At 37.2% G+C, this 17,407-nt stretch overlaps 1 protein-coding gene across 5 annotated transcripts in view; it reads right to left on the bottom strand.

Annotated features, from left to right (window-relative positions):
* Nucleotides 1–17,407, bottom strand: part of SMG7 (SMG7 nonsense mediated mRNA decay factor) — an 86,423-nt gene that overhangs the window by 42,530 nt on the left and 26,486 nt on the right. For 4 of the 5 annotated variants that reach the window (XM_019804488.2, XM_019804485.2, XM_019804487.2 and 1 more), the window contains exon 2: nucleotides 8,239–8,377. The exons of the other annotated variant lie outside the window; for it this stretch is intronic. In XM_019804488.2, the coding sequence (XP_019660047.1) occupies nucleotides 8,239–8,354 (116 nt within the window). In that variant the 5' untranslated portion in view covers nucleotides 8,355–8,377. The remainder of the gene's footprint in view (nucleotides 1–8,238; nucleotides 8,378–17,407) is intronic. 5 annotated transcript variants of the gene reach the window in all.

Raw genomic sequence — 17,407 nt, forward strand, 5'->3', positions numbered from 1 at the left:
GAAAAAAAAAAAGAGCAAGATGAACCAAGAAATAGACTGTTAACTATAAATTATAGAGAACTGATGGTCACCAGAAGGGAGGTAGATGGGGGGATAGGTGAAATAGATGATAGGGGTTAAGAATACACTTATGATGAGCACTGAGTAATGTACAGAGGTGTTGAATCACTATATTGTATACCTAAAACTAAAACAATCTATGTTAACTATATTGGAATTAAAATAAAAACTTAAAAAAAAAGAAGAATGCCATATATCCTATCCTACCCATGTCAAAACAACACACCCCTCCAAAAAAAAAAAAAAATCTTGCTGGAGCACTATTTGAGCCTTATACTGAGAAAGCCAGTGCTAATTATGCATATTTACTAGACTCAACATTTTCACTGTGTCCCTGTGTGAGCTGCAAAGTTACAAAGGATGTATGTTACTATGTTCCCACATATTAGTTAAAAAATTCATACAAGTATATACAAGATATCTTATACTTAGAATTACGTGTCTAAAGGTTGTTTTCTCATTCCAAGCAAGATTTCCTTATAAAAATGAACAAATATCATTTCAGTATGCTAACATCTGCCTAGTGAGGATACCAACTTCCTGTCAAAGATTTTATTGAGCATATAATAGGAACCATTTACAAATAATCTGCTTCCTCTATAGGCTGTCAGAGAAGATAATGTAAGTCTAATAATGTCTCTTGTAAATCTAGCCAATTCTGCAGCAGGCTTCCATTGATAAAGATCAAAATTTTACTTTACATTTTTACATACCATAATCTAAGAATTTTTTGAAAAACTAAAAATTGAAGCACTAACAAAAGTGCAAAAATGTCATAAAAACTATCTGACATAAATGTTAAAAGCATTTTGAAATTCGAGGACTCAGTATGACAAGAGTAGAGGTGCTCATTCTCTGTATTGTTCGTTCTCTCCTTGATTCTGAAAGAGACACATTAATGATGAAAATAATCTTGCTAAATTGAACTGATGAAAAGATAACTAAATGAAAAATTCACATAACCACCTGAAGATATCTATTTAGTATTATTCCTCTTCTATAAACAAGGAAATTGAAGCTCTGAAATGTGAAGTAATTTGTTCACAGTCACAAAGCAATTAGGTACAATTAAGTACAAACTTAGTTCTTTCCTACTCCAAAATCTAGTCATTTCTACTTCTTTCAAATTAGAATTAAAAAAATCGTGACTGAAAAAGCTAACACAGATTCTGTCAACTAAACACTAATATTTAAGTCACCTAGCCTAAATTAAAAGATTTGTTGAAACAAAATAAATTCCACGTGAGATTTTTAATCAAAAAGACCACAGGAAGTAAAATTCATATTCTATTGTCAGCCTATGGGTGAGATTCCTTCCTTTGCTATGAATCTATTTTCATAAATAACTTTTACTGGAACACAGTCAAGCCCCTTCATTTATGTACTGTCTATGCCTGCTTTCTGCTACAAGGGCACAGTTGAGTAGTTGAGACAATGACCACATGGCCCACCAAGCCTCAAATATTTATTATTTGGCTCCTTTACAGTAAACTTTGCCTCTCCTGCTCTAGGGAGTACTTGATCAAAAAAGAGAAGTAAAGTATCTGTAAGTTCCCAAACCAAATAGTTTTCCCATATGGGGAACCATCAATAATAGTTTCCTCAGAGTAAAGATCTATTTTTATTAATGTAGTAATCTTACCACAAAAAGAACCATATTAAAAAATACAGTGTCATGTAACAAACAATAAAGTTCCTATGTGTAGGTCATGCTATTTTTTTTTGATGGACTTAAATCTATAAACTGTTTAAAACCCTGTTAGGGTTATATACTATTATCTACTAACTCTTCCTTTTTCCTGTGTACCAAAAAAACCCATTTAGACAGGTGAGAGGATTAAACTGAGAATCATCATCTCACAAGAAGACGAATCCCTACCCCCCCACTACACGACTTTTTTCTTTCCTTTTTCTTTTTTTTCTTTTTTTTGGGGGGGGGCATCAGAGGGAGAGAGAGAATCTTAAGTAGGTGCCAAGCCCAACACGCAGAGCCCGACACCAGCTATAATCCCACGACCCTGAGATCATGAACTGAGCTGAAATCAAGAGTAGGACACCTAACTGACTGAGCCACCCAGGTGCCCCACAGTTTTCTTTTTTTTAATAGTGTATGATATACAGGAAATCAAATCAATAGATATGTGACCTCACAGCAACTGCTTTTATAAATATTAATACATAATTGGCTATCTGATTATTTCATAAAGAAAAACTACTACACCTCAACTGACCTACTGGTTTTAAGCCATTAATAATGCTAAAGTTTAATCTTACAGTTTATAGCCAATGCTTAAAGAGAGAAAGTTTTTAAATGTTTTCTCTGGGTAGAAGATTTTGGCAACATGAGTTTCTTTTTATTCGTACTTTAAGATGAAGGAATTAATGAAAACAATGAATGAACCAAGAATTCAAAAATGAAAAATAATCATGTCTTCAATAATAAAATAGCACTATTAAATAGTTACGAAATATAAAGCTTTTAAAATATTGAATACATTGTGTCACTTCTTTATAAGAGAAATTAAGCACTTCTATCAAGCAATAAAAAAGTCATTAAAAGGCTGAATAAAATCTAAAACATTCAGTGATAAACAATGCACTGAAAGCTAACAACCTGAAAGGATATTCTTGGAGACAACATGATCATCAAAATCTATAAATATATCCAATGTATTCTAATGCACTAGGAACTGAAACAGCCAATACTATATATAGCACTTACAGACACTGTTCTAAGGGCTTTATATAAATTATTTAATCCATATTATGAACTATTATTACCCCCACTTTACAGATGAAGAAACCCATGGAAATAGAGGTTAAGTAATACATCCTAGGTCATCAAGTTAGTAAGCAATAAAGGTAGCATTTGAACTCCTCAATCAGTTCGGTTCCAGAGCCTAACTCCTTACCACTATATCATAGTTTCTCTTACACAAGACAGCAAGAAAAAAAAATCTGGAACGTTTGATAGTAATAACCCACAGAACTAGGGCTTTCAATATTTAAATATTTTGCAATAATTTTTTATAATGTCATTAGAGAAAAAATACTAAAATTCATGTTTATCTTAACAAATATCTTGATTATACATAGCATTTACATAACAATGCAAGGTAACATATACAGAGTAATCATTCTTAACACACATTAAGGTTTGTGGTTTAAAATATAAGATATCTCCAAGGGTGCCTGGGTGGTTCAGTCAGTGAAGCATCTGACTCTTGATTTCAGCTCAGGTAATGATCTCAGAGTCCTAGGATCAAGCCCCGCAGGGAGTCTGCTTGAGATTCTCTCTCCCTCTGTTCTTCCCCCCATGCATTCTCTCTCTCTCTAAAATGAATAAATTTGTATAAAAATTAAATAAATAAAATATAAGGTATCTCCAAAACAGGGGCAGACACAGTGGAAGATTCCCTCTACCTGAACTTAACAAGCCCGTTTCTTCTATGAGCAGAACACAGGAAAATGACCCAACAGTTTCTAATCTCACAGTTGCTAAAGAAACGTGAATCAGCTTCTTTTTTGTTTCGGGAGGTGAGGCTAGAATATTTTTTTTAGAAAAAATTTTTTTGAAAAGCAGGTTTTATTTCAAGTTAATTTGTTTACTTCTTTTCATAGAGTACTAAGGAGTACTTGGGATAAGAAAAGTATTCATCATTTATAAATATAATAACCTAATCATAATTATTTGTGCAAAACAGTAGGCCAGATACTGTGAGTGTGAGCCTACACATGCATGCACAGAAATACACAATCTATAGATCTCTAAGACATCACCAAATCTCATGGTATTAATCAAAAAATAAATAAATAAATCATATTGCTCTACTGTTGAATTTCACATAGAAAAGAACACCTAGGGAAGATGCTGCTCCTGAAGGAGCTCTTCTCAGTAAGGGATAACAAAAACGACTAATCTGCTCTCTCTCTATGGCACTTTACAGTTTGTCATGAATTTTCAAGTCTCCTGACATTATTCAATGCTCTATATTACAACATTTATTCTACAGTTTCTATTATTTGAAAATGTGTATCTAGTTTTATTAAGGGGCAGCCCTGGTCTGGAAATATCAAAGGTAAGAAGGAATTCTTCTTCCAGGCAGAGAAAGTGGCACAATAATAAAAGCTAAGCTAAGTCAGTGAAGGTGGGAGACTGGAACATAAAATATAAGGTAGAAAGCCACAGGAGATGAGCTGGAGACCAAGGCAGACAGCAGACTGTGAGAGTCTGCATGACACATTAAAGAGCTCAGATTCTATCTTTTAAGTAATAGGAAACCAGCGCTGAGTTTTAAGTAGGAGCACAGCATTGTCAGAATTTTATTTTTAAAAAATTACAACAACATGCATGAAAGATGGATTTTAAAAGGGCAAGACTGGAAGGGAGGAAGTGACAATACAGATGGACAAAAAACCTAGATTCAAAAAATACCTGGAAGTAAAACTAGGGGAAAGAAAGCTAAAGCAGAGAAAACAGTCCAAATCATTCCATTTGTTAGCTTGGATAGCTGGGTATATGAGAAAACAGAGGTGTAGAAGCAGGAAACTTAGAGATAAGTGTCAAGCACAGAGGAGCCATCAAGACTAGGGATATAGTACTGGAGCGACCAGGACATTGGTGATAGTTAAAACCATAAGAGAAAATGTAATTGCCCAGATGGCAGAAGGGAGAAGCTAGCTTTCGATGATTTTTTTTTTTTTTTTTGAGTATAGGTGACACACAATGCTACATTAGTTTTGGGTGTATAACACAGTGATTCAACAACTCTATCTGTTATGCTATGCTCACAAGTGTACCTACTGTCACTATATAACACCATTACAATACCACTGACCAGATTCCCTATGTTGTACCTTTTATTCTTGTGACTTATTCATTCCATTACTGGAAGTCTGTATCTCTCTCTCTCTCTCCCTTTCACCCATTTTGCCTGTTCCCCCATCCCTTTTTCTTCCGGCAACCATCTATTTATAGGTCTGATTCTGCTTTTTGTTTATTCATTTGTTTTTTGGGTTTTTTTTTTTTTTTTGGATTCCACATGTAAGTGAAATCACATGGTTCCTTGGTTCCTCAAAAACTGAAAACAAAATACCACATAATCTAATTCCTACTGAGTATGTATCCAAAGAAAATTAAAACACTAATTCAAAAAGACGTTATGTACCCTATGTTTATTGCATCATTATTTACAACAGCTAAGATATGGAAGCAACCCAAGTGTCCATCCATAGATGAATGGATAAAGATGTGGCATGTATACACAATGGAATATCATGCAGCCACAAAAAGGATGAGATCTTGCTGTGTGCAACAAAATGGATGGACCTAGAATGTATCATGCTAAGTGAAGTCAGACAGAGAAAGACCTATATTCATTTTTAAGGGGCAGACAACTATAAGGACTGGAAAGCTGGTTGGATTTGGTGAAATAAGGGTCAATGATAGCCCTGCCAGAAAAGAGACAATGTCCAATTGCAGGGGACTAGGGAACAAATAAGAAAAAGAAGTTTAGGGGAGCCTGGATGGCTCAGATGTTTAAGCATCCCACTCTTGATCTCAGCTCAGGTCATGATCTCAGGGTCATGAGATTGAGCCCAAGTCAGGCTCCACGCTGAGTGCAGTGCCTGCTTAAGACGATCTCTCTCCCTCTGACGCTCGTCTTGCTTGCACAGGCTCTCTCTCCCTCTCTCAGAAAAAAAGAGGGGGGAGAGAACTTTACTTCAATTAAAATGCTAGGCAGTGAGGAAAAAGGGAAGAGGGCCATGATAAACAGAAGTTTCTTTTTTATTATGGTAGAGACTTAAACATGTTTAAAATGAAGAAATGAAGCTAGGAGAATGGGATAGGTTGGAGACTTAAGACTTAAGTGAGAACAAAACTAACAGAGCATGGTTCTGGAAGATATGGAAGGAAATGAGAATGTGATTAATAAGACAGGAGGCAAGACTATCTTTGAAAAAGAGGCAGGATGAAATTGGAGGGAGGTAAGTTTAGATGGAAATGTGCTAGAAGAATCTGGGAGTAGTGTGGCGTGAAGAGATATCAAGAGAATTCACAGCTACACTCACTGCTTCAGTTTCAGAGATAAAGTAGGAGATCAGATCAGTGTCTGAACATAAGGGGTAGATAAACTGAAGAGAATGGTGAATATCTGGGATAATTACAAAGTGAATAGGAAAGGAAGCCTTACCAAAGGCAAAGAAAATAACTGAGAAAAAGTTATGCGGGCCATATGGATTAGACATGAGGGAGAGGATAGTGTTCAGGGCTATATCCCTAACACCTAGAATAATGTCTGGTATATGGTAGCTATTTACTAAAATTTTGTTGAATTAATGAATGGTAAAATGCGCACATACAAGACGCAATTTTCTTTAACAAAAAGTGATACAGAATAAAAAAAGTCTGAATGTGTGTTTCCTACATATTGGTAGTGGTACACTGGAGCTTCTTTCCAAGACACTTCAATTTCCTCATCTGTAAAACAGGGAAACAAACTCCCTTTAAGAGTTGTTATAAGAAATAAACAAGATAACCAGTAAGTTACATAAAAGAACCTAAGCGAAAACTCCAAGAGGGGGGACTGTAATCTGATTATAACACCAACACTTCAGTGACCACCAAATTACTTTTGCTAATCTGGTTCCTGACACAGGATCCTTTCTGAGGCAGAACACAGGGTTGAAGAAAACAACATTCCAAGATGGGGGTCAAAAATCCTGTCATCTACTACCATATAATGCTAAAGGACAATAGAAAGAGAAACTGTTTTAGACGTCATGATGACAAGTTCTTAGTATGTACAGAAAATGAAGCCAGAGATAGATACATCCAAGTTGCAAAATAGTTTCTTTTTTTGGTTCTCTCCAAATAGTAGTTTTGATTACATAACTTAAACAAATACATTTTAAATACTGGACCTGATAACAGATTAAACAAATTATAAAATATAGAAATGTTATGATAATTCTTAACAGAGGAATGTAGAGTCTATAGTCAATTAACTAACAGCCTATGGGGCGCCTGGGTGGCACAGCGGTTAAGCGTCTGCCTTCGGCTCAGGGTGTGATCCCAGCGTTATGGGATCGAGCCCCACATCAGGCTCCTCTGCTATGAATCTGCTTCTTCCTCTCCCTCTACCCCTGCTTGTGTTCCCTCTCTAGCTGGCTGTCTCTATCTCTGTCGAATAAACAAATAAAATCTTTAAAAAAAATTAACTAACAGCCTAATGATAATAGAGTTTGATCATTTAGTGTTTGCTAGGTCCTGTTTACACGCTTTCGTATTTTATTAAATCTTTAAATCATGCAACAAATCTATCAGGTAAGTAGTAAGTTTATCCCCATTTTGCTGACAAGGAAACGGGCACAGAGTGGTTAAATAACTTGCCCAAAGTCACACAACTAGGGAAGTGGCAGAGCTTAGGTTCCACCTATAGTCTGGTTCCACAGTTCTTAAGCACTGCACGGTAAAGCAAGGCTTCTGGAATGGCCTGGCTATAGCTGTCATTGTCATGGTATCAACTTCTAGGGGCAACTATCACTTCTCACTTAAAAGCCATATCTGAGATCAGATACCTTCACACATTCTGTCAATATAACTGTCATTACAAGCTGCTGTGATAACAGTTTCTAAATCACCATGTGGTTAGAGAGGGCTTCTCTAGCGTGCAATCATGTACCTATTTCTATAGGCCTCTGGGAGGCTGGACTGTATCCAGGCAGACACAGAGAACTAAGTTAAGAGATGATGCTCCCTGAGCTCAAATGAATTGTTATATATGTAACCGAAAACACAGGAATTTTCATACTAAAGGACAACCTATAAGATATATCACATGTCCCTACACCTATCATGAATATTCAGAGACCTCATAAACATAAAAATGTGTTACACTTACGTTAGTGAATGTTTTAAAAACTTCCTTCAACTACAAGATATAAATGCTCGTGACAAAGTAAACATATGCCAAAGTTCTCATGAAGCCACATAAGTAAAAAAAAAAAAAAAAAAAAAAAAAAAATCTTAGCATTCCCATCTCCCATCCTGCCCGATAGCAAATCCTTCACAAAGTCTCTAATTCTTCCATTAGCACTCATAGAATATGCATACTTTAACATACATCTCTAAAAGGAATACAAACATGTAGAAATCCCTTGTAATTTTTATCCTACCTAATATTACTTGATTTCAGATGCTCCTCTGATTTCAAGTTTCCGGTCCTCATCTGGGACTTAAATGAAACGTTTTCTCCCACAATGACTATCTGCAAGAACATCCAATTTCTCATAAGGTAGAATGGTTTAAGACATTCTAGATAGAGGAGAGGAGGAAAATATGAGTTAACCCACAATAACAGAGAACTCCTTTGAAAAATAATTAAATTATTTTCTCTTTATTTGAAGTGATTCAATGTCAAAGGCAAATGAAAAATACTTTTTTCTTTCTGTATTTTCTTAGAATACACATTTTAAAATGCTATTTTGCATATTTCTAACATTCTAGTTTTAGATCAAAGTCTTGTCTAATCTCCCTGTCTCTCTGAAAGCTGACTGATCTCTATAAGGCAAACAAATACTAGTTACCCAGCAGGGTTTTTGTCGTTCCAAGGTGAGAGTGCCCTATAGAACACAGTAGCAGATGGTTGGTCCAAACTAGACTGTTTACCAACAGAAAAACATGTAAAGCAATTAAACCACAATTATAGGTGGTATGAATGATGTTTAAATTCTAAGATCAGCTAAAAAATGTCAGGTTCTTAGATCTTTATTCACTCACTGAACAATGATTTAGTCATGTCCATGTACCAGATACAGTGTGAAGGACTGGGTATACAATGATGAACAAAACAAATATGGTCCCTGTCATGGATTTAAAGTATAATGTGGACACTGATCCACAAGGAAGGAGGAGGCAATAAAGGGTAGTGGTTAAAAGCATGCGCCTGTGTGTCACAATGTCTGCACTTAATGGCATGCTGGAAGTAAGTCAAGCCACAGAAAATCATAGCAAAATTTCTTAGGGACATCAATGTAACTCAAAGATTTGAACAAAGTAAATATTATTGGCTGCTGATAATTGCTTACATTTCCAATTACTGTGTGGTAGATTCTGTGCTAAATGTTCTATATGCATGATCTCAAAGAATGGGAATATAATGTAATAGTTAAGCGTCTTGTATTCAGACTGTGCATTCAAACCAAGCTCTGCCAACAACTAGCTGTGTAACCTTAGGAAAATCACTTCTCTATGCCCCAGTTTTGTTAGAAGGAGATAAATAAATGTACCTACCTCATTGAGATGTTTTAAGGATTAAATGAGGTAACAGAAATAAAGCACTTAGGACTGTTCCTCAGTATGCCCTCAGAAAATATTAGCTGTTTTGTCACTGTTATCAATATAGTTATTAGTCTTCCCGACAATCCTAAGATGTGTTATTATTATTCTCATTCTATAAATTAGGAAATTTAAGCTAAGAGCTCACACTAATCAATTCTAGAATAAAAGACAAAGTTATTTATAATATTTAACAAAACACCAGTCTTAAGAGAAATTTCAAACACACAGGAGGTCCATGTGGACTTTGTCCCCTTACTTCAAAAGCATGTATTCAATCACCAACAACTTCAGTTGTACTTTACTGGAAGACTGAGAAAATACCACATGATAAAACCCAAGCTCCTTAGCATAGCATGTGAGGTCCCACAGCTCCCCACTTTATACTTTATGACCTAATAAAACTAAATTACTTTCAGTTCTTAGCTATTTTATTCCTCAATATCTGTACTCATGCTCTTTCACTCAACCTGGAATGCCCTCCTTCTTCCCTCCTTGTCTGGTTAACCCCTTCTCTTATTTAAAACTCAGCAACTTCTGTATGAGGGCTTTGGCATGGCCAAGCACTCCCAGTGCATCTTAATGCCCGCCTGTATGTCAGCACTCAGCACTATGATGAAGTTATTTCCTCCACTAGAGGCTGTCCTGTGCAACTTTGTACACCTGGTGCCTAACTATGCCTGCCAGACTAACGTGTATCAAGTAAATTTATGTTAGTTTGGACTACACAGTCTCTCAAAAGGCCAAGACACTAAAAATTCAAAGCTTCTCAACACTGACAATAGTCTCAAAAGTCTTGCTGGAAAACAATTTCAAAGGTTTTTTATCTGATAACCAGGAACAACATACTTCCTTCTAGTTCAGAAAATCTATCATTTTATACAGTTAGAGAAGTCCATGATCATTTACCTGGCTATCTGAAATTCAGATTGTTTTCTGCACATTGGGATCTATATAGTACATACAATACACTACATATTTCTACAGAAATACAAAATTTGAGGGGCGCCTGGGTGGCTTAGTTGGTTAAGCATCTGACTCTTGATTTCGGCTCAGGCCATGACCTCAGGGTCCTGGGATCAAGCCCGGAGTCAGGCTCTGCACTCAGCGTGGAGTCTGCTTGCCCCTCGTCCCCTGCCTTTGTTCCTACATGCGTGGGCTCTCCCTCAAATAAATAAATCTTAAAAAAAAAAAAAAAGGAATATAAAATTTGAAACCTCAATGGAATATGGATAAATTCAGTAACCCAAGTGAGTAAAACAAGTAATTTAGAGTAAGGCTGACTGAATTTAAATTGAAAAAAGAAATTTAGATTGACCCATCAACAATTGGAAGACCATTTCCCCTCACCTCAATTTTTATATTAGATGAGGTATGCCAAAACAACGGTTTTCAACTCTACCGAACCCAATGCCTTTGGAGAAAAAAAAAAACAAACGCTTTCTATGTAACAACCCTGTACCTTCTAGAAATAAAATACAAGATTATATTATACTATTTATTTAATACAGTAAAAATGAAAACTAAATGCCTTTTAGATTAAAAAAAGGGAAAAATAAAGGAAGGCAATTTTTTAAAAAAGATTTTTGAGAGAGAGAGAGAGAGAGAGCGTGCGCGCCAGCATGAGTGGGAAGGGCAGAGGAAGAGGGAGACAGAACCTCAAGCAGACTCAGCACTGAGCACAGAGCCCTATGCAGGGCTTCATCTCACAATGCTGAGATCATAACCTGAGCTGAAACTGAGAGAGTAGGATGCTCAATGGACTGTGACACCCACGTGCCCAAAAGAAAGGCAATTTTTAATAAAATTAGCATCTAAATATATAAATGATCAGGTAAGACTACCTTTAAAGACATAATGAAGTAAATGCTTGCACATACTTATAATGGTAAGAGAAAGTTAACAGAATTCCAAAGACAGAAAAATGAAAGCCAGAATACGAACAGACACTAGAATTAAAATAAATATTAATGTAATAGATCAGATTCATTGGAAATGGCAATAAGAGAAAAAAAATGCCATAAGGGCAACATGACAAGACAAAGTACAGAGGTGATTTGAAGAAAACAAGTATGTGACTATATGCTTTGACAGGTGACATGGAACAAAAATTAGATTAAAAAAAGAGCAAACAGCCTTTATATAATGTAAAATACCATATAAATTAAAGTTAAGCAAAAGTAAAGTACTACTTCCTGATGTGGAGTAGGCAGATAATATGCAAAATGGACAAATTAATTAACTCAAAGAGCTAGCAACAAGATTCCGCTGACTTAAATCAAAGAACCCAGGGGCGCCTGGGTGGCTCAGTCAGTCGAGCATCTGCGCATCTGCCTTTGCCTCAGGTCATGATCCCAGAGTCCTGGGATCGAGTCCCACCTCAGGCTTCTCGCTCAGCAGTGAGCCTGGTTCTCCCTCTGCCTGCTGCTCCCCCTGCTTGTACTCTTTCTCACACACCACCCGGCATCTGCACCTTTATTAACTCCCTTCACAAATTGACCCTAGGCTGGCCATGCAACTTACTTTGGCCAACTGGACATCACCAAATGTACCACACACAGGCTTGATAAGCACTTGCACATTTGAGCCTGCCCTTTTGCTAACACCATCATCACGTGATGGATGACAGACCACTCGGAAAAAGGAGACCCAGTTTTCCCACCTACCAGTCATCTCAGTTGAGGGTCCAGACATTTGAGTGAGGTTGTCTTGGACCATTCAGGTCAGGCTGAGCCACTGGCTGACCAAGTCATCCAACTTGACCTAGACAGTCTGAGACAAGGGAAACCTTTGGAAATTTTGAGCAAGAGGTGACATGATCTAATCTAGATTTTAACAGGTTCCACCTGGCTGCTATACTGAGAATTAACTGTCTTGGTCCAGTAGGCAGCAATAAAGATAGCTGTCATCAGACTCTGACCAACATTTGTTGAGTGAAGGGGAAAAAAAAAGAGAGAGAAAGAGAGAGAGAGAGAGAAAAAAAAAAAGATTCCTGGTCAGCTAGAACACTGGATTTGCCATTTAATAACAAAAGGAAGATGATACAAGTAAGTATATGGAGAAGAGTCCGTTTGGGGACAACAGTGCTTGGCACATGGTACTATATAAGCTCTTGCTATTGTTTTACCAATGGTAATTCTGAGATGATTATTATATATACAAGGGAATGAACTGATAGGTAGTTAGAGTCTGGGGTTTAAAGGAAAGTTCTGGACTATAGATATTCATTTGGGAGTCATCAGCATACAGGCATACCTTCTTTTATTGTACTTTTCTTTACTGTGCTTCACAGATGCTGCATTTTTTACAATAGAAGGTCTGTGGCAACCCTGTGTCCAGCAAGTCTATTGGCACCATTTTTCCAACAGCATTTGCTCACTTCGTGTGCCTGCCACATTTTGGTAATTCTCACAATATTTCAAAATTTTTCATAATATTATTATTATTATACTTGTTATGATGTTCTGTGATCAGTGATCTTTGATGTTATCGCAATTGTTCTGGGGCACCACAAACCATCCCCATATAAGATAGCAAACTTAATCAATAAATGTTGTGTGTGTTCTGACTGCTCCACCAACCAGCCAGTCTCCCATCTCTCTCCCTCTCCTGGGGCCTCCCTATTCCGAGACACAGTATTGAAATTAGGCCAGTTAGTAACTCTACAATGGTCTCTAAGTGGTCAAGTGAAAAGAGTTGCATGTTTCTTACTTTAAATCAAAAGCTAGAAATGATTAAGCTTAGTGAGGAAGGCACACTGAAAGCCTAGATAGGCCAAAAAAGCAAGGCCTCTTGCACAAAACAGACCACTTGTACACTCGAAGAAAAAAGTTCCTGAAGGAAATGAAAAGTGCTGCTCCAGTGAACACACAAATGATAAATGAAAAGAGCCTTATTGCTGATGTGGAGAAAGTTTGAGTGGTCTAAATATATCAAGCCAGCCACAACCTTCCCTTAAGCCAAAGCCTAATCCAGAGCAAGGCCTTAACTCTCTTCAATTCTGTGCAGGCTGAGAGATTTAAGGCAGCTAGAAGAAAATCTGAAAGCTAGCAGAAGTTGGTTCATGAGGTTTAAGGAGAGAAGCCATCTCCATAAAACAGAAGTACAAGGTGAAGCAGCAGATGTTGATACAGACGCTGCGCCAAGTTACCCAGTAGACAGAGCGAAGATAATTTGTGAAGGTGGCTAAACAACAGACTTCCCATGTAGACAAAACAGCCTTACATGGGAAAAAGATGCCATTTTATTGCTTTCATAGCTAGAGAGGAGAAGTTAATGCCTGGCTTCAAAACTTCAAAGTACAGGTTGACTCTCTTGTTAGGGGATAACGCAGCTGGTAACTTTAAGTTGAAGCCAACGCTCATTTCCCATTCCAAAAACCCTGGGGCCCTTAAGAACTATGCTAAATCTACTCTGCCTCTGTGCTCTGTGAATAGAACACCAAAGCCTGGATGACAGCACATCTGTTTACAACATAGTTTACTGTAAACCCTACTGCTCAGAGAGAAAGATTCCTCTCAGAATATTACTGTTCGTTGATAATACACCTGGTCACCGAAGAACTCCGATGGAGATGGACAAGACCAATGTTTTCATGCCTGCTGACACAACATCTTTTCTGTAGCCCATGGATCAAAGAGTAATTTAGATTTTCAAGACTTGTATTTAAAAAATACATTTCAGGGGCACCTGGGTGGCTCAGTTGGTTAAGTGTCTGCCTTTACTCAGGTCATGATCCCAGGGTCCTGGGACTGAGCTCTGCACTGGGCTCCCTGCTCAGCGGGGAGCCTACTTCTCTCTCCCTCGCTCTCTCTCTGCCACTCCCCCTGCTTGTGCTCTCTCTCTCTGTCAAATAAATAAATAAAATCTTAAAAATGAAAAAAAATATATTTCACAAGGCTATAGCTGCCACTGATAGTGATTCCTCTGATGGATCTGGGTAAAGTCAAGTGAAAACCTTCTGGAAAGGATTCCCAATTCTAGATGCCATTAACAGCATTCGAGATTCATCTGAAGAGGTCAAAATATCAACATTAATAGCAATTTGGAAGAAGCTGATTCCAACCCTCATGGATGACTTTGAGGAGTTCAAAACTTCAGTGGAGGAAGTAACTGCAGATGTGGTGGAAATAGAACAAGAATTAGAAGTGGAGCCTGAAGATGTGAGTGAATTGCTACAATCCACTGATAAAGCTTGAATGGATGAGGAGTTTCTTCTCACGGTTGAGCAAAGAAAGTAGTTTCTTGAGATGGACTTTACTCCTGGTGAAGATGCTGCGAAGACTGTGGAAATGACAACAAAGGATTTAGAACATTACATGAACTTAGCTGATAAAGCAGCGGCAGGGTTTGAGAGGACTGACTCCAATTTTGGAAGAAGTTCTACTGTAGATAAAATGCTATCAAACAGCATTGCATGCCACAGAGTAATTACTTGGAAAGGAAGGGTCAGTTGACGTGGTGAACTTCACTGCCTTATTTTTAAAAACTGACAACCCCAACCTTCAGCAACCATCACCCTGATCAGTCAGCAGCCATCAACATCAAGGGAGGATACTCTACTAACACAACAATTATGACTCACTGAAAGCTCAGATGATGGTTAGTATTTTTCAGCAACAAAGTATTTTTTAAGTAAGGTGTACAGATTGGTTTTTTAGACATAATGCTATTGCACACTTAAACTATAGCATATGTAAGTATAACTTTTATAAGCACTGGGAAACCAAAAAATTCATTTGACTTGCTTTACTGCGATATTTACTTTATTGTGGTGATCTGGAACTGAACCCACAATATCTCTGAGGTATGCCTGAGAGGCCAAAGCTGAGAAGGGAACAGAACAGTAGATGGACTGAGAACTAAATGCCATAGAGTTAGGAGGAAAATTTGTCTGTTTTAAGATTTTATTTTTAAGTAATCTCTATACCCAACATGAGGCTCAAACCTACAACGCTAAGATCAAGAGTCGCACGCTCTACAGAATGAGTCAGCCAGGTGCCCCAGAAGGAAAATTTGTTGAATGTGGTGTCCTAGAAGCCAAATGAGGAAAGAGCTTCAAGAAGGGGACAGAATCAATAAGTGCTGCTGATGCATCAGGTAAAATGAGGCCTGAAAACTGACTATTCAACTTAGTAATGTGGAAGCCACTGAGGACCTTGTTAAGAACAATTCTGGTGGAGAACTGGAGGCATAAGACTACGGTTTGACTTCAATAGAAAATAGGAAAGGAACTGAGACTAAAACCGAGTTTAGACATCTTTATCAAGGAAAGAGAGGCAGTAGCTGGAGGTAGATATGAGGGTCAGAAGAGTTTTTAAGATGGGATATATAAAATGTTTTTTATGGGATGGAACGGGATAAACATGGGAAAGACTCAAGGAAGAAAAGCAAAAGGATGAGAACAGTCTCATGAACGCCATAGGGGCCCGTTTAACTACTGCATGTTTAAAAGGAAAAAAAGTCCTTGAGTGAAAGAATAAAATTTAAAGTGAATATATCAAGAAGGAAAATCAACTAATAATTATTGGGGACCCAGAAAATGACCAGTGAATCACATAAACTATTCTCAATTTAATTTTCATAGCAATCTGTGATAACTACTACATAACTACTATTCTTCCTTCCTTTTTTTTTTTTTTCCTCTTAGAGTGTGAGCATGAGCATGGTGTGGAGGGATGGGGAACAGGAGGGGATGGGCAGAGGGAGAGAGAATCTTAAGCAGGCTCCATGCCCAGTGCAGAGCCAAAGGCAGGGCTGGATCTCATGACCCTGGGATCATGACCTGAACCTAAATCAACAGTCAGATGCTTAACTGACTGAGCCACCCAGGTGCCCCTATTTTTCCAGTTTATATAAAATAAGGCTCAGAGATTTTAGGAAACTTGCCCAAGATCACAAAGATAGTAAGTATGTGCTAGGACTGGGATTCAAATCCAGGTATATCAGAATTCCAGATCCTAACCTTCTATTCATTATTCCATGATTCATGACAGACTTCAATTTTCAACAATTCACGTAATCAAAGCTAAACTGTGAATATTTTATTGCTTATGATTTATTCCAAGTTTCCCTTTTTAACAACATAAGACCAATCCAGATCTTTCCCCTTAAACCTAAAAAACTCTTCTTCGGGAAATGTTCCTGGTTTTACTGCTAGTACAGTTTCTGTCCCAAGAGGTCTCTCTAGCTGTTCTTTCCACTCTCTCTTTCTCATCACAATGCAAACCAAGAATCCCAATTCTTAGAAAATTCTGATTAATAAAGACAACTTCCAGATAACACAGGTTTACTATATTTTCTTGCATGAATTATACAGGAGAAATAAATGCACACAGACTTCAGTGGCAACAGAATGTTCCTAAGAGTGACACTATGTCATCACTGCTAGTAATCTTCCCTATGGCTTAGGACCCAAGTTACTCAGAACAAGCTCCTGAATATATGATTGAAAAAGAAGGGAAAGGGACATCTTCATGGACAAATCTTCACTCTATACAAGCTTTATGTGGATATAACATAAAGCAAGATCAAACAAATTTTATTATACTCTCCCATCCTGCTCCTTGAAATATAAAAAGCAAAGATATGGCCTGGCCTGTTATTTCAACATTACTCAAAATCCAGTTTTTAAGTTCTTTGCTAACAAGGAAAAAATATATACCCTCCTTACCTGCTAAATGTATAGTAACATTTACAATTATCATATTAACAAAATCAAATTACCAGTTCACTGGGCAACAGACCCCAAGAAGTTAAGAGTTCATATCAAATCTGGCTCATATCATTATATAAAAAATATTTGAAGAAATGACAGAATCTCTTTCAAATCGGATGAAAGTTATAAACCCACAGATCTAAGAAGCTCAGTAAACCTTGAGCATTTAAATACAAAAGAAAACCATATAAAGGCACTGTAATCAAATGGTTGAAATTCAATGATAAAGAGAAAATATTCAGAGCAGGCAGAGAAAAAAGATACATTATACAAGGAGGAATAAAGATAAC

Source organism: Ailuropoda melanoleuca, chromosome 8, assembly GCF_002007445.2.
Source record: "Ailuropoda melanoleuca isolate Jingjing chromosome 8, ASM200744v2, whole genome shotgun sequence".
NCBI lineage: Eukaryota > Metazoa > Chordata > Mammalia > Carnivora > Ursidae > Ailuropoda > Ailuropoda melanoleuca.